The sequence below is a fragment of the Nomascus leucogenys genome, chromosome 9 (genome assembly GCF_006542625.1).
Source record: "Nomascus leucogenys isolate Asia chromosome 9, Asia_NLE_v1, whole genome shotgun sequence".
In the NCBI taxonomy this organism is placed as follows: Eukaryota; Metazoa; Chordata; class Mammalia; order Primates; family Hylobatidae; genus Nomascus; species Nomascus leucogenys.
In genome coordinates this window covers 47,107,682-47,128,429 of record NC_044389.1, presented here as the reverse complement: position 1 = coordinate 47,128,429, position 20,748 = coordinate 47,107,682, and the positions used below count along the sequence as shown (strand labels likewise).

Sequence of the window (20,748 nt, the reverse complement as noted above, 5' to 3'; positions counted from 1 at the left end):
AAAACTAAATAAACAATTTGGAGAATAAAAATTGTTTGGTTCATGTTTGAAAATCCAACTTTTAGGCAGTATTTTAAAAATTAATTTCAAGTTAAATGCAAATGACTTGAGAATTTGTAAAGATATAGTGTACATTTTTTTCAAAGATATCTTTTCAGTGATTCAAATTGTGTTTAAATGAATTTTTAATACTATAGACTGTCCTGGCTTATAATTGTTCGACTTAGGATTTTTTTATTTTACAGTGGTTTGAAAGCAGTCTGCAGTCAGTACAAACCATACTTCAAGTACCCATAGCCATTCTGTTTTTTACTTTCAGTATGGTATTCAGTAAATTACATGAAATATTCAATACTTTATTATAAAACAGGCTTTGTGTTAGATGATTTTGCCCAACTCTAGGCTAATGTGTTTTCACCATGTTTAAGGTAGGCTAGGCCTCTGGTGTTCAGTAAGTTGGGTGTGTTAAATGCATTTTCTAATATTTTCAACGTGTAATGGGTTTATCAAAATGTAACTCCAGCCTGGCGCAGTGGCTCACACCTATAAACCCAGCACTTTGGGAGGGTGAGCCGAGAGGATGACTTGAGCCCTGGAGTTCGAGACCAGCCTTGGTAACATGGCAAAACCCCATATATACAAAAAAATCAAAAATTAGCCAGGCATGGTGGCATGCACCTGTGATCCCATCTACTTAGGAGGCTGAGGGGCATGGATCGCTTGAGCCTGAGAGGTCAAGGCTGCAGTGAGCCATGACTGTGCCACTACACTCCAGCCGGGACAACAGAGCAAGACCCTGTCTCAAAAAAAAAAAAAAAGCAAGAAATGTAACCCCATCGTAAGTCAAGGAGCATCTGTAATTATAATTAAAATAGAAATCTCAAATTTTGGAAAGATGACTTTTCAGTGAATGAAAATTAAGTAATTATAAATGAAATTTAAATTAATTTTGCTTTTTGCTTGCTTGCTTGCTCTGAAAATTCTGGGTCACAAATGCTAGTAAGAATAAATGCTAGTAAGAATAATCAGAATGAATGCATCTTACAAAAAGAAACTATATAGTCAATATAGTGATAGAGAATCAGAGGAATAGAGAATCCTTTCTTTTTCATCCACTCTTGAGTCAAGTCTTTAACATCTACTTAGCTGAAATAATTCAAAATTATGTTAAAGTACCAGGGAAGTAGCTTTTCTTTGTGATAAGGCCTTTGTGTAGGTTACTGCCTTTTTAAATGGATTTATTTTGATATTTTCAAAGGCATGAAATTTTTTCCCACAGGATTGATATTTCAGTGTATTTTTTTCCTTTGTATTCTACAAATTTAATGAAATGACAGGGAAAGGAAATTTAGTAATTATTTTTTTAGTCACCATTTTTACTTTCTACAGTTGAGATATGTATATCACTTCTCGTTTGTATGAGATTTTAGTCCCTTAATACATACATTTACATAATCATTGCCCTCCTTCCAATTTAATATTCCAAATCTTTAAAATAGCCAAAATTATTTTATTATTGTTTCTCCGCTAAACTAAGAAACCTTGTTGATTCCAAAGAGTCGTGAATGCAATGCTGAATTCAAGGATGGCTGGAAGATTAACTCAATAAATATTTATAAATTACCTATTACCTAATAACTCACTGTTACAAGTACTGGGAATGCAGCAGTAAACAAAGACCCTACCTTTATGAAGTTTACATTCTAGTGGGGATTATTTAAAGATATTTAACATTTTACCTGAGTATTATCACTTGCTGATAAGTGATATAGGCTGTTTTATGAACCCCAAATTATAGTTAATAGGCACTACTACTAAGTCTGTATTCCTTATTGACTACTAAAGAGAGAAAATCACCTAGTCAGGCATGGTGATACACGTCTATAATCTCAGCTATATGGGAGGCTGAGGTAGGAGGATCACTTGAGCCCAGGAGTTCAGGTCCAGCCTTGGCAACCTAATGAGATCCTGTCTCAAAAAAAAAAAAAAAAAAAGAGATAAACCATATAAAGAATTAGATTTTGCTCTGGCACTGCTGAACATAGCATAGTGACACCTTAAGGCACCAGAAAGTACTGTTTAGATTGGCTAGCTAGTAGTTCCAGCATGATCCCTGTTTGCCACTTTAATGTCCAGCCTTGTTTTTTCATATTCCCTTGAGCTTCAGGTCAGCCAAGGCTAGAAAGATATACCTGTCACTGATGAAGATATACCAGTCACTGATGTGACAAGATTTTTGCCTTGAAGCTTGGCAGGGATAATGTCAGTTGACACATCTTTTTGCTGTTTTAAAGATATTTTTAGGTTTTAGTTTTATTCTTTAACATTCTGTTTCATCCTATGATCTTTCTTCACCTTTCACATCAACTTCTAATTTGAATGTAGACTGTTTTGCAAAATTAGCTCTCATATCGATCTAATAGATATTATAGAGAGAGAAGTTTTAGATAAAAGAAATGCCTAATGACCTAAAAAGAGTTCAAATTCTTATATTACATCTGTTCCCTAAACTTTACCCTTTTATTCATACATCTGATTGTTACTATTATGGTATATACCTTTCATTCTGAGCACTCACAAAGCCAGTGATTAAGTAATTCAGCTTGATAATTAGTTTTAACTTTTCAGTGGTTTTAAAGCCCCACTCATATAATTTTTTGTTAGATACAGTATAAAATCATTTAGTCAGTGGAGAATCCTTTCAGGAGCTTTCAGGGAATACAAGATTGTTGACATCTAAATCTACAGCTGCATTCTAATAAATTGCCACTTTATTTACTTGAATTATATTTTCTCAGGAAACCAAAACTTGCAAATTTAGTCTTTTAAATTTAAGTGTACCAGCTTCATAAACTTAAAAAAAAAAAAAAACACACATTTTAAAGTGTAGGGGGATTACACGTAGATATTTCTACCTGAATATTTGAGTAAAAACAATACATTAAAAGTACAGTTTTTTTCTCTCATATAATTTCTCAAACAGTAGGTGACCAACTAAACATGTGTTTGCACTTCTTGTTACTTGATGCTCATGGTTCTTTGCATGTGTCTTTTAAACTAGAGCTTTAACTTCCTCTTGTGCATGGTTTGTGCAAATTGCAGTTTATTAACTTGTCTTTGTCTTTGATGCTTGCAACCTAATCCATCACAGCTACACTGCCTCGAAAAGAAAGTGCTGTCAAACAGGAAACAGAGAGTGAGTATGCTTAGTGTATTAGTAGGTATTCTCAATGCATGTTTGTTTAATGTCTAGAAATTAGTTGTCTTGAAAAAAGGTAACACCAAAAATTTTGATTGCTCTGAATTGCCAGGTATTGGTGAAAGAATGCCAACATGATGGTAGTGATATGGCTGTATCCAAGAAATACATGATATAGTTAAAATTACTTGACGAGTAGTAGAACATTGTGTCAGAAATTTGTGAAAAGACTTAACCATTATACTTCTGTTTTCAGGCTGTTTAGAAGCTATAAAAAAATCTTATATAGATATGGTCAGATTTTACATAATGAAGCCAAAGTTTATCTTTAATTGTACCTATTCTATCTTCATTTGTCTTTTCTGACCATTAGCAAATAGTACAAGTTAACTGAGAGATATTCAGGAAGGATGTTTTTAAAATATATTAGTTATTGTTTATGTTTAATTCTGAATAAAAATATCACATTTTCTTCTGAAAATCAAATCCTTTAATTCCTTGATGTATGTGAGCTATTGCCAGCTATATGTTCTCATTTTTCCTCGTGGCTATGATGGATACCAAAATTTTACCTAAACAGAGATGTCCCATATTAATATGATTAGTGATGTATGTATTACATTTCAGTTGTATTTTAAATATAACGAGTTTTCAGGGTGTTTTTTCTGTTCATTTTATTTAGTTTTTAAAGGACTATAATCAGTTAACTTACTGGAAAAGCAGTTTCAGAGTTCAGAACACATTAAATTGAATCATATGTAATTGACTTTTTTTGGTAGGGCAAAGTGATCAAGTATGGGCAGTTTCTTGTGGTTCAACCTAATATATTGATTTATTGTGGAGGTAACATTGAGATGCAGCAATTTTCTTCTGAAGTATAACAAAGTCATGCTGGCTAATATGCTAACGTGGTCCTCAGTGACCTTCATCCATATTCCTGTCCTTTTGAATGGAAAAGAAACCCTCATCTACTTCAGTCTAGCGATATCACCAGGTGACTTTATGAAATGGGCAGGTTATAGACAATATGCTCTTTAAGGTCCCTTTCAGTCCTGTTCTATGGATCTGTGTAGTTTCGCTTCTTTTTTCAATATGCTCAGGATTAGGACACAAATGTTAACGGAAGATAAGGAAACTATACCACCTATCCCTTATAGAAGATTTGTGCACTAACTAATATGAGCCCTGGAAGATCAAGCCAGTAGAAGAGAGAAGATCTATCCCTGCTTTATACTTTGGATCATTTATTTGTGAAGGTCATAACTTTCAAAGTTTTATTATTTCTTAGGTCTTCATGGAAGTTCAGGGAAATTAACTGGATCTACTTCTAGTCTAAATAAGCTCAGTGTTCAGAGTTCAGGGAATCGCAGATCTCAGTCATCTTCCCTGCTGGATATGGGAAACATGTCTGCCTCTGATCTCGATGTTGCCGACAGGACCAAATTTGATAAGGTAAACTAAAATAACAAGTGTTTCTTAGACATTAACATTAGTTTTCTTTTCTAACAGCAGTTTGTGGTTGCTCTAAGTGTGTTCAAAGATTTGGGTTCTTCTGGTTCTCTTAAGCATTAACCATGTCTTACTTTCCAACTGAATCGAATCTGGAAAAAAAAAAAACTAGTCAAAGGACAAGTAAAATGTGAATTATCAATGAAATGGCATAAAAGTTTTATTAAAATTTGTTATAAATCATAAAATGCTTGTATCTCAAGTCTAAGGTGTTTGGGCACCTAGAAAGTAAGAGGAAATAAAAGCTTTTGTGATGCTGGCCTTTCTCTGTACTAAATTAAATAAGTTTTTTTGTTTGTTTGTTTGTTTTTGAAATGGAGTCTTGCTCTGTCGCCCAGGCTGGAATGCGGTGGCACAGTCTCAGCTCACTGCAACCTCCGCCTTCTGGGTTCAAGCAGTTCTCCTGCCTCCCTCCCAAGTAGTTGGGATTACAGGTGCCTGCCACCACACCCAGCTAATTTTTGTATTTTTAGTGGAGATGGGGTTTCACCATGTTGGCCAGGCTGGTTTCAAACTCCTGAGCTCAAGTGATCTGCCCGCTTTGGCCTCCCAAAGTGCAGGGATTATAGGCATGAGCCATCATGCCTGGCCATAAATAAGTTTTAAAAGTTGATCTTTGTGCTTCTCTTTCCAGATGTGAAGTGAATAACTGTGAGTTTTATTTTAGGTATATTTTGTGGCCTTGTTATACCTTGCTAATACCATTGTCCTGTCGATCTTGGAAGAGTTTGTTTTTGGGATTCCATTGAGATTATAAATTCATAGATTAGTGAGATTATGGATCCATGGTCTGTGCAGAAAAGAAAATTTAATGTGAAGTGTTATTTTAAGCATTTGGTACAGTTCTTTCGTTACAGGATCACTTTGGTTTTCTTCAGATCTTTGAACAGGTACTAAGTGAACTGGAGCCCCTATGTCTGGCAGAACAGGATTTCATAAGTAAATTTTTCAAACTACAGCAACATCAAAGTATGCCTGGAACTATGGTATGGCTTACAGTGTATTTTGGCTAGTATTTATGATCTGTAACATAATTAGCTTAATTAATATGTGGTCACAATTTTATTATCAGAAGAGAAAAGGAAAGAATTTATCATGTAAGGATTTTTTTATGATGTAAGGATTTAGGATGTAAGGAATTTTTGTAATAACACAAGATAATAAAAACAGTGACAGATGAAGTTTGGGCATCTAATTTAATATTTTAGAATATTACAAGCCTAAATATTCTCTAAATTAGTGGGGGAGGAATGTCTGAGTTTACTTTGCAAAGAACATTATTTAAAAGGCTATTTTAACATTTTAGTAGTCATCAAGACAAATATAATGTTTTAAAATGATGTTTGAGTGTATACACTATAGTATACCAAATAACAATAATGAGAAATAAAAGAGAATGAGGCCTCAGATCTGCCTTCCTTGTGGCTTTGTTACTGACTAGCCATGAGATCTTAAGCCAGTTATTGGATCCCCAGCTTTCCTCTTCTGTAAAGTAGATATCATAGTGCCTATTCAGCATGCCTTTCTGGTAGCGTACATATAAGAGAATAAGATGAGAGAGTTTCTTGAGTATTTTGAAGAACTTAAAAACAGTGCAAATAAAGTTTTTTAAATTACCATCTCAAAATTGTATGCCACAGACAACCAACTTATAAAAGCAGTGATGAAATAAATGAGAAATGGATTATGATAAATGGTTTAGAGTGTTCATTGTTACGGTAGTAATGGTGGCAAATTTGTTTATTTGTTGGCTTCTGTAAAAATTTTTTATAGCATTTTTTTAATGCTGAAGTTTTATTAGAATAAATGATGAGATTTCCTTAATTTTTTAAATTCTCTTTTGAAAGTTGTGTTTGGACGTTTTCTATTTTTGTGGTGGTTGTTGTCAAACTGCCCCCATTCCCACACCTTGCGTTCAGCTTCCTGTACCTCCCTACTTCCCCTCAGGTGCACACACAAATACAACTTCTCACCCCACAAAAGTTCTTGGATAAAACCTAAGAAGAGTATCTCATGAACATTCTTAAACAGCATACTAAATTATATAGCTAGCTTTACCATAATGCTACCTTTAAAAATCATTATTTTTCATAATGTATTCTTTCCTAGGAATTTTAAGACTGAGCAGGCTTTTGGTATATAAATACTAGTCAAATTGTTGGTCTTTTATTATGTAAAGTGCCTGAATAATTTTTGCAGGCTGAAGCAGAGGACCTGGATGGAGGAGCATTATCACGACAACATAATTGTGGCACACCACTGCCTGTTTCATCTGAGTATGTCTTTGTTACTATCTGTTGTTTATTTTGGAAAAAATAAACTTTAAAACATGGAGTGCTGCTCATTGAGGGGTCTAGATGTTTCTCAGTAGCCTGACAGCGCTCACAGCACCAGCATGTGTGTCCATTGTCTTACCAAACGTTTTACTGATTTAAAATCAGTCTTATTCTTATTTTATGGCTCTTCAACTCTTCCTTGCTCCAGGACTTACAGAAGATGAAGTCAGTCTGTTATTTGCTGGTAGGGGGAAGCCTTTAATTGTAGTGTATTTCTTAGAAATCACAAAGCACATTTCATGACCCAGCTTTACAACTTAAAGCTAATTCAAATGATAAAACCCAACGTCAGTAAAATATTTTTATATCAAAAACTACTATAATCATATTTAGACATTTTTATTTGTTTGTTGTTGTTGTTGTTGTTTTCTGAGACAGAGTCTCCCTCTGTTGCCCAGGCTGGAATGCAGTGGCACCATCTCAGCTCACTGCAACTGCACTCCACCTCCCAGGTTCAAGCGATTCTCCTGACTCAGCCTCCCAAGTAGCTGGGATTACAGACATGCACCACCACGTCTGGCTAATTTTTGTACTTTTGGTAGAGACAGGGTTTCACCATGTTGGCCAGGCTGGTCTCGAACTCCTGACCTCAGGTGACCTGCGCACCTTGGCCTCTCAAAGTGCTGGGATTACAGGCGTTGAGCCACCACGCCTGGCTATTTAGACATTTTTAGTTGAAATTTAATTATGGTATTTTTGTCCTTTTGTATATACCCAGTGGATTAAAGTTAAAGGTGAATTCACCTGAAGCTTATTATAACTTTATACTTCTTGTCTGTTTTCTGAACAGGAAAGATATGATCCGCCAAATGATGATTAAAATATTTCGCTGCATTGAGCCAGAGCTGAACAACCTAATTGCATTAGGAGACAAAATTGATAGCTTTAACTCTCTTTATATGCTAGTCAAAATGAGTCATCATGTGTGGACTGCACAAAATGTGGACCCTGCTTCTTTCCTAAGTACTACATTGGGAAATGTTTTGGTGACTGTCAAAAGGAACTTTGACAAATGCATTGTAAGTTTTCTTTTTTAAAAAAATACCTTAGCATCCTAGTCATTGCAAAATATAGGTAAATGTATTTAAATCGAGGGATTTCCAGGTTTCTGTTGGGGAATCTGTTGTTTATGTCCCTCAAAGCAGGGCATGGCAACAATCTACATGAACAGAGTTAGTTGGGTGGCACTATGCCAGCTAGTTTCCATTCCACACTGTGAATCTTGGCAAGTTCTGGAGGAGGTGGCACAGTGGCACCAGTTGCTTAAGAGATCCACTGGAGGCCAGACTCAGTGGCTCACACCTGTAATGCCAGCACTTTGGAAGGCCGAGGTGGGCAGATCACCTGAGGTCAGGAGTTCGAGACCAGCGTGGTGAACATGGCAAAACCCCATCTCTACTAAAAATACAAAAATTAGCCAGGCGTGGTAGCACATGCCTATAATCCCAGCTACTCGGGAGACTGAGGCAGGAGAATTGCTTGAACCTGTGAGGTGGAGGTTGCAGTGAGCCGAGATTTCACCAGTGCTCTCTAGCCTGGGTGACAAGAGTGAAGACTGTGTCAAAAAAAAAAAAAAAAATCCACTGAATCACTGACATCTCAGTTTATTAGTCAATCACCATTGATTTAATGAAACAGTTGAAACTATCACTTGGGTTTATTGTTACTGTTCTTCTTTTAATACATTCTAATAAGAAAACTAATTTGATTATTTTAATTTTTTATTTTAATAGTTTAGTAGCTTTAATAATTGTATTTTATTTTAAGAATAAATTGTTAAAACTGAGCAATTATCATTTTCCTCCTAATAGAAAAAAATCTAACAACTTTCTTACTATCTGTTACTTTTTTTTTTTTTTGAGATGGAGTCTCGTTCTTGTTGCCCAGGCTGGAGAGCAACAGTGCAATCTCGGCTCACCGAAACCTCCGCCTCCCGGGTTTAAGCGATTCTCCTGCCTCATCCTCCCGAGTAGCTGGGATTGCAGGCATGCGCCACCACGCCCGGCTAGTTTTGTATTTTTAGTAGAGATGGGGTTTCTCCATGTTGGTCAGGCTGGTCTCAAACTCCCAACCTCAGGTGATCCGCCCGCCTCAGCCTCCCAAAGTGCTGGGATTACAGGCAAGAGACACCGGCCATCTATCCGTTACATTTTTTACACTTGTATGTATGAATTGGGCTGGGCCTGGTTAAAAAATGCTTCATGAACACTTCTCAAGGCATGGCACTAGAGAAGGTAATCTAGACAAAGATGTAAATTCACATTTTCTCATAAGTTGCATATATATATATAAAGGACATAGGTTTGCCACTAAAGAAGAGGGTGGTTTCTTCTGCCTGTCATCCTTCTGTATATCTTATTTTAATTCTTATTTTAATAATATCTTATTTTTGATAAGATCTTATCTCTCATTTATGAACACTGGTCATAAGATCAATAGACAGCATTTATAAATGAGTGCTTACTGTGTACCAGCACAAGTCTGGGCACTTTGCACCCACTATGTCATCTAATCTTAAACCTAGCCCCTCAATAAGGTAGATTGTTTGAGAGGTGAAGTTACTTTCCCCAGGTCCACAGTTTAAAAATATGGGTCTTGTATTCAAACCCAGACAGTCTGGTTCTAGTACCTGCAGTCTTACTACTACCTTTCCTACTGCATCCGTTTTTCACCTCAGTTACCAATACTGATGAAGTAGAACATTAATACAGATGATATGAAATAGCTGACTATACTCATAGGGTTTTCTTATACTAATGTCAGAAGCCTAGAGATAATTATTTTTCTAATCCATATGTCATATGGTTTTCGAGTTATGCTCCCCAAATCTCAACGCAATGAAATGTTAGGTAGAAGCTGAAATAATACAAAAGTATTTGGCAGTGTAATCCTTCCTACTGAGTAGATTTAGATCCCTTCAGAATCATAGAACCATAATTGAATCCATGGATTGTTTTGAACCTAGGATTCTGTCTGCATGAAACATTTCTTCCACATTTTGTCATATCATGCACAAGCAGTTTGTGGAACTAAGGCTAAGTGACTAATAAATATACGGAAAACTAAATAATGCAAGTCCATATGGAAATGCCTATCCTCCCGCTTTGTTTCTGTACTCTGAAAATAGAGAGTTTGTCTATCCAGACAGAAGTTTTAGACTGTTGAAAATTGGAAATGACTGTGGTTCTGAAACTTGACCACGTGGCCACCAACCAGAAGTTATCCGGAGGGATCCTATAGGTGCTCTGGAATCTTCTGTCCTGTAACCTAAAATCAGTAATTGCCTTGTACTCATCTTTCATAAATGGTAGAAATGTGTGTTGACTGTTTTTACTTTGTACAAAGACTTGAAGTTCACAGCCTTGATTGTATTTTGTTTTGTTTCATTTTATTTTTTGAGACAGTCTTGCTCTGTCGCCCAGGCTGGAGTGCAGTGGCGCAGTCTTGGCTCACTGCAACCTCTGCCTCCCAGGTTCAAGCAATTCTCATTCCTCAGCCTCCCAAGTAGCTGGGATTACAGGCATGCACCACCCCACCCAACTAATTTCTTTTTGTATTTTTTGTAGAGACGAAGATGGCCAGGCTGGTCTTGAACTCTTGGCCTCAAGCAATCCACCCACCTTGGTCTCCCAAAGTGCTGGGATTACAGGCATGAGCCACCGTCCCCAGCTTATAGTTGGTTTTAAATAATCTGTATTATTTTGATTTTCTTAAACTTACTGTAAAATGGTTTTATTATCTATAGAATTAGTTTTTCTTAGTTATCCTTGTTGTGATTCATCTTCAATTAGTAAGCATCCAAAGTGTTCTAGGTACCACGTAATATCCTGCCTCTATGATATCTATGTATATATCTATATCTCCATCTATATATTTTGTTAGGATTATATGTAGTTTTAAAGTTGCTTGGTTATTTATCTCCCTTGCTCTCTGCCTAACTTTAGAGTAACCAAATAAGGCAAATGGAAGAAGTAAAGATCTCAAAGAAGAGTAAAGTCGGAATTCTTCCATTTGTTGCTGAATTTGAAGAATTTGCTGGACTTGCAGAATCAATCTTCAAAAATGCTGAGCGTCGTGGAGACCTAGATAAAGCATACACCAAACTTATCAGAGGAGTGTTTGTTAATGGTAAGCTTTTGTTATGTTCTAAAGAATTGTTATAGCTATTGTTTTTATTTCTGGTAACTAAGAAGTCGGAAACAGATGGGTTCATTATTTTGTATGTCTTATAGTTTTTTTTAGGTTTTCTAACATTAAAGATTTCTTGAATTTGAAAAATAAAACCGCCGGGCGCAGTGACTCACGCTTGTAATCCCAGCACTTTGGGAGGCCAAGGCGGGCGGATCACGAGGTCAGGAGATCGAGACCACGGTGAAACCCCGTCGCTACTAAAAATACAAAAAATTAGCCAGGCGTGGTGGCGGGCGCCTGTAGTCCCAGCTACTCAGGAGGCTGAGACAGGAGAATGGCATGAACCCGGGAGGCGGAGCTTGCAGTGAGCCGAGTTTGCACCACTGCACTCCAGCCTGGGCAACAGAGCGAGACTCTGTCTCAAAAAAAAAAAGAAAAAGAAAAAGAAAACCTATTCGTATTCATTATGAACCACTTACATTTTAGGGTTTATGTGGGCTTATGACTATGCAAAATCGAAAATCTTTTTTTTTTTTTTTTTTTAAGATAGGCCTCACTCTGTCGCCCAGGCTGGAGTGCGGTGGCATGATCTTGGCTCACTGCAACCTCCGCCTCCCAGGCTCAAACGATCCTCCTACCTCACCCTCCCAAGTAGCTGGGACTACAGGTGCACCCCACCACGCCCTGCTAATTTTTTGTAGAAAATCATTTTTTAAACACAAAAACATGACCTTCCAGATTACATTTGCATTTTAACAAGTGGTCTTCTAGAGATGATGGGCTGTGATATGTGTGTAACCTTAAGGAAATCAATTCACTTATTTAGGCCTCAGTTTTTCATATCTATTATACAAGGAAATTAATACTAAAATACAAGAGAAATTAGTGCTGAAATGCTGTAATTTGCTTTCTTCCTGTGTCAGATCCCACAATTAAGTTACAGAAAAGTCTGGACATGTCATTTCATCTGAAATAAATTATCTGATTGCATATATTCAGGAATTGTAAAAGCTAAAAAAATTGATAGAAAATGGAATCATCTCACCAATTGTTGCCCAGGTTGGAGTGCAGTGGCATAATCTCGGCTCACTGCAACCTTCACCTCCCAAGTTCAAGCAATTCTCCTGCCTCAGTCTCCTAAGTAGCTGGGATTATAGGCAGGCGTCATCACCTGGCTAATTTTTGTATTTTTAATAGAGACGGGGTTTCACCATGTTGGCCAGACTTGTCTCAAACTCTTGACCTCAAGTGATCTGCCCACCTTGGCCTCCCAAAGTGCTGGGATTGCAGGCATGAGCCACCGTGTCCAGCCTTGATTTTTTCTTTTAAAATTCAAAGTAGTTTTGCTTTATCTGATTCTAAAGTAATGTGGCTAGGCACAGTGGCCCACACCTGTAATTGCAGCACTTTGGAAGGACCAGTTGGGGGATCACTTGAGCCTAGGAGTTCAAGACCAGCCTGGGCATCATAGTGAGGCCTTGTCTCTACAAAAAAATTTTTAAAAATTAGCCAGACATGGTGGTGTGTCCCTGAGTTTCAGCTACACAGGAGGCTGAGGCAGGAGAATCATTTGAGCTCAGGAGGTCAAGGCTGCAGTGAGCCTTGTTCATGCTACTGCACTCTAGCCTGGATGACAAAGCCAGACCCTGTCTTAAAAATAAATAGTAAATGAATGAATGAATTCATTATTCATTCTTTATAAATGAATGAATTCATTTATAAAGAAACTAAAAGTTATAAAACTTAAGAACAGAGAGATATTCCTTTAATTGGATAAAAAATCTGTCTCAGGCCTAAAGCTTACATGATACTTAACTGCAACAGTAGAGACATTCCCTCTGAAATCAATTTAAAGCAGAAATATTGTTAGATCCTTTATTATTTAGCATTGTTATTGAAGTGCTAGCCAGTACAAGACCTGAAACATAAATAACTATCCCCAAAAATCAGCAAATAGAATTTTCAAATCAAGAAGAAAGTAAAGATCATTTTTAATCTTATTGTACAGAGATAATGTTAAATTTTTATTCTTCCAAACTTTTAAATTCCCTGTCCCTCTCTTCTATATATGGGCATATTGTGTGTGTGTGTGTTTTCTTTAATATAAAAGTGTTATCATACCTGACACACTATTTTCGAAGCTGCTGGACTCTATATAATCTTAGTATCTTTCTTTATCAGTTAATATAGATAAACATAATCATTTTTAATGATTGTATAGTCATCCATATGTCATTATCCATTTACCAAATCTTCTATTAATAAACATTTAGGATTTTTTTAGTTTATATATCTTTGTATACTTGTCAAATAATTTCTTTAGGGTAAATTACTAGAAATGGAATTACTGGGTCAAAGGGTTTATGTATCTCAAGTCTCTTCCCAAATTGTGATACAGAAAGCTTATGTCAGTCTAGTGCTATGAGCAGTTGCATTACAGCTGTACCAATGCTGGGTATTACTAGGTATTACCAATCTTTTTATTCTTTGTCAACCTGATAGGCTATACATTATCTCACTATTTTATTTTGCATTTCATTGATTTTGTGTATGGTGTCTTTACATGAATTTTCAAATTTTATGTCCAATTTATTCATCTTTCCCCTTAACAGTCTTCTAAATTTTGGGCCATTCTTAGCAAGGTCACACTATCACAAAATTATTATTTTTCAATTAGTTATATTTTCTTTAGTACTTATGATTGTATTAATTTGTTTGCTTTTTACATTTTAAATGATTTAGCAATTTAGAATTTGGCTGCAAGATGTAAAGTAGGAACCTAAATTTCATATATTAAAATGGTCCAGCCGGTTGTCCTAACACATTTTGAATAATTCATCATTTCTCCATTGATTTGAAAAGCTACTTTTATTATATACTGAATTTCCATATACACGTGGGACTGTCTTAGGATGACTTTTTATTATGATTAGGTAGACCTGAAGACTCCCATTACAATATATTTTATTAAGTCCAGAAATGTGCTTAATTCTTTTTTTGTTTGTTTGTTTTGTTTTGTTTTTTATTAATTTTTTTTGCACACAAAAACAATAAGCATTTTCTAAAAATACATACAAACAAAAAGATGCATATCAAACATATTAGGAAGGTGGCACATGGGAAGACGGGGAATAGAAATGGGGAGTGGGAATCAAAATAAATGAGAGAGGGACTTTATATGGATCAGTGATAATAACTCAATCCTCTATTTGACGAAGAAGGAGAAGGAAGAGGAAGAAAAAGAAAGTGGGATAAAGGATCAGAAAGGGAGGAAAATAGAAAAAATTAGAGTATGACTCCAGGATAGACCTGTTTTGTTGTCACTGAGTTGGTTGGTTGGTTTGTCTGTTGTATTTTTCATATGTTTCGCCATGTTGGCCAGACTGGTCTCAAACTCCTAGCCCGAAGTGATCAACCCACCTCAACCCCCCAGAGTGCCGGGACCACAGGCGTGAGCCACCACGTCCAGCCCCCAGATTGCTTCTGGCCTCCGTGGTATACCTCCCAGATGGGGCGGTCGGGCAGAGGCGATGTGCTTAATTCTTAAACTTACAAATGAAAAAAAAAAATCATATAAGTGTTTATAGCTAAATATGTTCATACTCAGAGATGTTATTTTATTTTTTCTGTTTCGGTTTTAGTGGAGAAAGTAGCAAATGAAAGCCAGAAGACCCCCAGGGATGTGGTTATGATGGAAAACTTTCACCATATTTTTGCAACTCTTTCTCGATTGAAAATCTCATGTCTAGAAGCAGAAAAAAAAGAAGCCAAACAAAAATACACAGATCACCTTCAGTCTTATGTCATTTACTCTTTAGGACAACCTCTTGAAAAACTAAACGTAAATATATTTTCATTCAGTATTTTTCCTACTTTTGAACCTATACACGTAAGTTTGCATATGAATAACCTGCAGACATTTATCTTAAATTTTCTCATGTGTTGGTGCAAAGGGGACTCAGTTATTGAAGCTGCCAGTGTGCCAGACACTGCTAGATGCTATATATTTTATTTCTTCTTTCTGTACATTATTTTTATACATTATTTATCTACTATATTTTAATGATAATTTTACATTATTCTATTACTTATGCATTATTTCTTTTAATTCTTATAAACAATGATGTGTAAGCTAAGATAATATTATCCCCATTTCACAAATGAAGAAACTGAAAGTAAAAAAACTTGCCTGACATCATAATAGCTTATAAATTACAAAGCTGGGGGATGAACCTAGATTAGGCTTTGCCGTTACTCTTTCCCATTTCTTACCTTATAAATGACCAAGTTTACAATGTCTAGGTGGAAATTTCAAAAATATTATCAAGATAAAAGAAAAACCAAAAATTGCTTTCTACATTGCCTTTTACTTTTCTTTCCCTTCTTTTTCTTTCCTTACTTGAGTCATTTCCCAGAGTAAGTCTGTTAATTAAAGTTAAGGAATGATGATTTTAGGGAACTTTACAACATAGTGAAAGCTTAAATGAACCTTTTAAACTAACTTTGTGTACAATATAGTTACCTTTTATAAGTTCTTGAAGTTAGAGTAAAATAGTGCGGTGACTCACACCTGTAATCCCAGCACATTGGGAGGCCAAGGCAGGCGGATCACGAGGTCAGAAGATCGAGACCATCCTGGCTAACAAGGTGAAACCCCGTCTCTACTAAAAATATTTAAAAAATTAACTGGGCGTGGTGGCACACGCCTGTAGTCCTAGCTACTCGGGAGGCTGAGGCAGGAGAATCACTTGAACCCAGGAGGCGGTGGTTGCAATGAGTGGAGATCACACCACTGTGCTCCAGCCTGGGCGACAGAGCGAGACTCAGTCTTAAAACCAAACAAAAAAAAAGAATATGTATCTGCTGTCAACAATTCAAAGAAATACTTGAAAGACATTTAATCAAATGCAGAACTACTTGCTTATAAAACTTAAGAACAGACAAATATTCCTTTAATTGGATAAAAGATCTATCTCAGGCCTAAAGCTTACATGATACTTAACTGCAACATTAGAGACATTCCCTCTGAAATCAATTTAAAGCAGAAATATTGTTAGATCCTTTATTATTTAGCATTGTTGTTGAAGCACTAGCCAGTTCAACAAGACCTGAAACATAAATGAGAGATATGGAAAAGAGAGACAAGATTATCACTGCCTGTATATGATATGTTGAAATTACTGGTGTTGATCAAGTGACAGAATTTAAAGCAAATACACTGAAAAACAATGTATTTCCTGTCTACCAATTAAGAGCTTATGTAAAAACAAAATTTTTAAAGCACTAAGAATAACTTATCAAAGAATGATAATTTAATGAATAAATAATCACTAAGAAAATTTTAGAAAAAAGTAATGAAAGGGAATGGGGTTTGTCAGCATTAATTCTTTGTATCGTGCTCAAATACAGTTATGCCAGTCAATAAAGTATATATATAAAAGAAGACCTGGGAATAATATTTATAATAATATAACAGAGTCAGTATATTTAATATAAAAGATCTTACTAAAATCAGTAAGAAAGCACTAAGACCCCAACTTATAAAGGGGGCAAGGGGCTGAATCACTACTAAATATATGAAAGCAGGTTAACCTTTTTATAGCCAAAGAATTATAAAATAAAACGACAAACTTTTTCCACTCTGGCAACTATTGTTTTAAATTGTCATTAATGCTTACTTTGGTATAGTGAAGTAGCAACCTCATACACTGTTGACAGAAATATAAATTGGTTGAGCTTTCCTAAGAAGCAGTTTGTATATATACTGAAGAATCTTTCAAATACTTAAAGTTATGCTCTTCAATAGAGTAATTATAGTCCTGGAAATTTAATCAGTAAGGTGGGTAAATACTTATATACAAAAAAAGTTTATGACAAATATATTTATAGTAGATTTTCTAAAGTCTCACTAGATTTGCCAAGTCCAAAAAAAGAAGAGGGAGAGGGATGTTAAATATCTAGTAGTAGAGGAATGAATAATAATTGTGGTTCTGTCATTGTATGAAATGTTATGCAGCGATTAAAATTTATATTTAGGAAAAAAATATTAAATGTAAAGTGTGACATGAAATTTTAATCTCATGTATGTATTCACACATCAAAAGATTAGAAGGAACTCTACAGTATTAACAATGCTCATCTCAGAAGTATGTTAATAGGTGATTGTTATTTTATTGTTTATACTTTCACATACTGATTTTTGCATGGTGATTATACACTACTTTGTAATCAGATTTTTTTTTAATGTAAATAATAATGAAAGCAGGTCTTAGCCATTGTTTCTTTTCATTTCCTTGAAGCATTTCTTTGAAGGTGTTGAAGCTCGTGTGGCACAGGGCATAAGGGAGGAGGAAGTAAGTTACCAACTTGCATTTAACAAACAAGAACTTCGTAAAGTCATTAAGGAGTACCCTGGAAAGGAAGTAAAAAAAGGTCTAGATAACCTCTACAAGAAAGTTGATAAACATTTATGTGAAGAAGAGAACTTACTTCAGGTATGCTTAGTTCTTTTGACCATCTGACTTGAAGATCCGTACATATACTGCTTTTCTTTAAATATTTTTCTAGAAATGCTACAGATCTAGAGCAGGAGGAGAGTTCCATTAGAGTACAGACCAGATTAATGAATTGTGAGGAAGAAAGGAATACAGTTTATATAAGCATATATGGCTATTTATGCTTATTTCGTATTTCTACTTTATTATGGTGAGGCATTAAGTTTGTTTTTCTTTGGTTGGTTGGTTGGTTGGTTGAGTGGTTGGAATTAGAAATGGGTTCATAATCTGGCTCCTGATTAAGCTGTGTGACTTTGGGAAGTTACTTAACCTCTCTGAGCCTTAGTTTCCTTATTTGAAAAGTGGAAACAATACCTCTCTTGTATAGTAGCCACTGTATTGGGCAACATAGCAAGACCTTGTCTCTACTAAAAATTAAAAAAATTAGCTGGGCATGGTGGCACATGCCTGTAGTCCCAGCTACTCGGGAAGCTGAGGCAGGAGGATCACTTGAGCCCAGGAGATTGAGGCTCCAGTGAACTATGATCCTACCACTGCACTCCAGCCTAGGCAACAGAGTGAGTGAGGCCATGTCTCAATTAAAAAAAAAAAAAAGAAGAAAGAAAGAAAATCAGCTTAGAGAGGTGGAGTAATAGGACCAAGTTCCCATAACTAATGGGTAGTGGAGCCAGATTTAAAGCCCAAATGAGGCCATTATTCTTTATAAACCATATTGAAGGCCCAGATATGAGTGAGAGTAATTCTGATTTCAACATCATGGAAGACTTCCTGAGAGATATTGCATTGTTTGTTTTAACCTCTGAAAGTCAGATGTACTTGAACAGGCAAAGTGGGGATGGAGGGAGTAGCATTCTAGAAAGAAATAATATGAGCTAAACGATGAAAAGTAAAAAAGCATAACACTGCTTAGGGAATAGCAATTGATCTTAAGTTGGCAGGAATTTAGGATTTATGAGATTTAGGATTTACAAGAAAAAATCTTGGAAGAATACATTCCCTCAGCTGTCAAATAGGGAAGATGATCATAATACCCACCCTCACCAGGTCATCACGAGACTTAATACTATAATATATTCATAAAGTGCTTTGTACTGTGCTGATAAAGAGTAAGCTTCAATTAATGTAATGTATTTAAGCCATTATGTCAATGTGTGTATCACATTGTGTCTTGGTAGTTGTCTACATATTAGCCTCCTCTGTTAGATTGTAAATCACATGATTGCAGATAATGGGTCTGACTCATTTTGCTGTCCTCCAAGGCATCAAGCAATGTTTTGCATCAACAATTTTAGATAAAGAAAATTTTAAATGTTACAGGAAATGAAATTAAAGCATTACATTTTATGTAATCACTAGTCTTAGTTCTATACATAATTGTGCATATCCACATCTGTGTTGCATATTGGAGTATATAAGATAATAGCTAAAATGTCATGAGTGCTTACTTGTGTCAAACACAGTTCTAAGCACTTTATGTACATTTCTTATTTAATTCTCACAGCATTATGAGGAAGGTCTTATTATTATCTTGGTTTATAGATGAGGAACTTGAGGCATAGAGCAGTGATGTCGTATACTGAAGGTCACAAATCTTGTAGGTAAAAGTGACTAGGATTCTGGTTCCAGAATGCATGTTCTTAGCTACTATACTACCCAAATTCTTAGAATATGCCTTGGCATTATTTCTGCATACTAGATTACATATTATTTCCATTCATAGCCTAATGACTTTTTTTTTTAATAATAGGTGGTGTGGCACTCCATGCAAGATGAATTTATACGCCAGTATAAGCACTTTGAAGGTTTGATAGCTCGCTGTTATCCTGGATCTGGTGTTACAATGGAATTCACTATTCAGGACATTCTGGATTATTGTTCCAGCATTGCACAGTCCCACTAAACCTTGTGAAAGAAGAAAAGATAACTGAATGAAGCATTTGAGTATACCAGACACTATACCAGAATACCAAGCAACTGTTTTGAGAACCCAGACTTAAAATTTTATGTATTATTAAATGTTAGATAAATGGGTAGTACCATACTACAAATATTTAAATGCAAAATTACCAACCTATATAGCAGTTTTATTTGCCCTATAGGTTGCATACTAACTTAAGCATTCATGTCATCATAAAATGCCTTTAGCATTTCTCAATGACTGGATGGGAAATTTTCCTTTATTGCCTAGCTGCTTGTGTTTGAGTGGTTGTCCTATGAGCAATGCATTTGGAGTTCTTCAGCTTTCCCTACTTCTCTGTTGCTTGCTAATCATGTAACTACTAAAATAGTGTACAAAATTGTTTTTTCACACTAACAAATGTGTATGTGGAGAAGAGGGCTCATGTGATGATCATTTGTGAACTTAGATTTTTGAGGATTATGTGACTGTAGTAATAAATGTGAAATAAATTTTCAAAAAAGTTGACATTTGATAATATTTTTAGGTCTATTATATGCTGTCTTCTGTATTAAAGCAAGTTCTTACAAAATCCATGTACAAAAATTAATTGCAAGTTTATATACCACAAAACACTTAAAGTTTAATAATAAGTAAAGTAAGCTGGGTGCAATGGCTCATGCCTGTAATTCCAGCACTCTAGGAGGCCAAGGAGGGAGGACTGATTGAGGCCAGGAATTTGAGACTAGCCTGGGCAACACAGTGAGACCCTGTCTCCATAGAAAAACAATTTTTTGTGGTGGCACATGCCTATAATCTAAGCCACTTGAGAAGCTGAGGCAGGAGGATTGTTCCAGCCCAAGAGTTTGAGTGAGTTGTGATTCTGCCACTGTACTCCATCCTAGGCAACATAGCAAGACACTCTCACTTAAAAAAATAATAATAAAAGAAAAATAATAATATTGAAGATGTTTAGTATTTAGGACTAACTCTAACAAAAGATGTGCTATATCCTGAATTGTGGCCCTACTAACATTTTATGTTGATGCCCTAACCCCCCATGTGGCTATATTGGAGATAGGGTCTTTAAGGAGATGATTAAGTTTAAATGAGGTCAGAAGAGTGGGAACCCTGATCCGATAGACTCAATGCCCTTGTAAG

General features: G+C 35.7%; 1 protein-coding gene across 12 annotated transcripts in view; it reads left to right on the top strand.

Annotated features, from left to right (window-relative positions):
* Window positions 1-20,127, top strand: part of EXOC1 (exocyst complex component 1) — a 52,395-nt gene extending 32,268 nt beyond the window's left edge. For 7 of the 12 annotated variants that reach the window (XM_030818911.1, XM_030818909.1, XM_003268394.4 and 4 more), the window contains 9 exons: window positions 3,152-3,196; window positions 4,488-4,651; window positions 5,587-5,694; window positions 6,908-6,984; window positions 7,835-8,063; window positions 10,989-11,172; window positions 14,817-15,016; window positions 17,475-17,669; window positions 19,438-20,127. In XM_030818911.1, coding sequence (XP_030674771.1) covers window positions 3,152-3,196; window positions 4,488-4,651; window positions 5,587-5,694; window positions 6,908-6,984; window positions 7,835-8,063; window positions 10,989-11,172; window positions 14,817-15,016; window positions 17,475-17,669; window positions 19,438-19,590 — 1,355 coding nt within the window. In that variant the 3' untranslated portion in view covers window positions 19,591-20,127. The remainder of the gene's footprint in view (window positions 1-3,151; window positions 3,197-4,487; window positions 4,652-5,586; window positions 5,695-6,907; window positions 6,985-7,834; window positions 8,064-10,988; window positions 11,173-14,816; window positions 15,017-17,474; window positions 17,670-19,437) is intronic. The other 5 variants (XM_030818915.1, XM_030818913.1, XM_012499592.2 and 2 more) reach the window with 4 other exon arrangements.
* The last annotated feature ends 621 nt before the right edge of the window (window positions 20,128-20,748 follow it).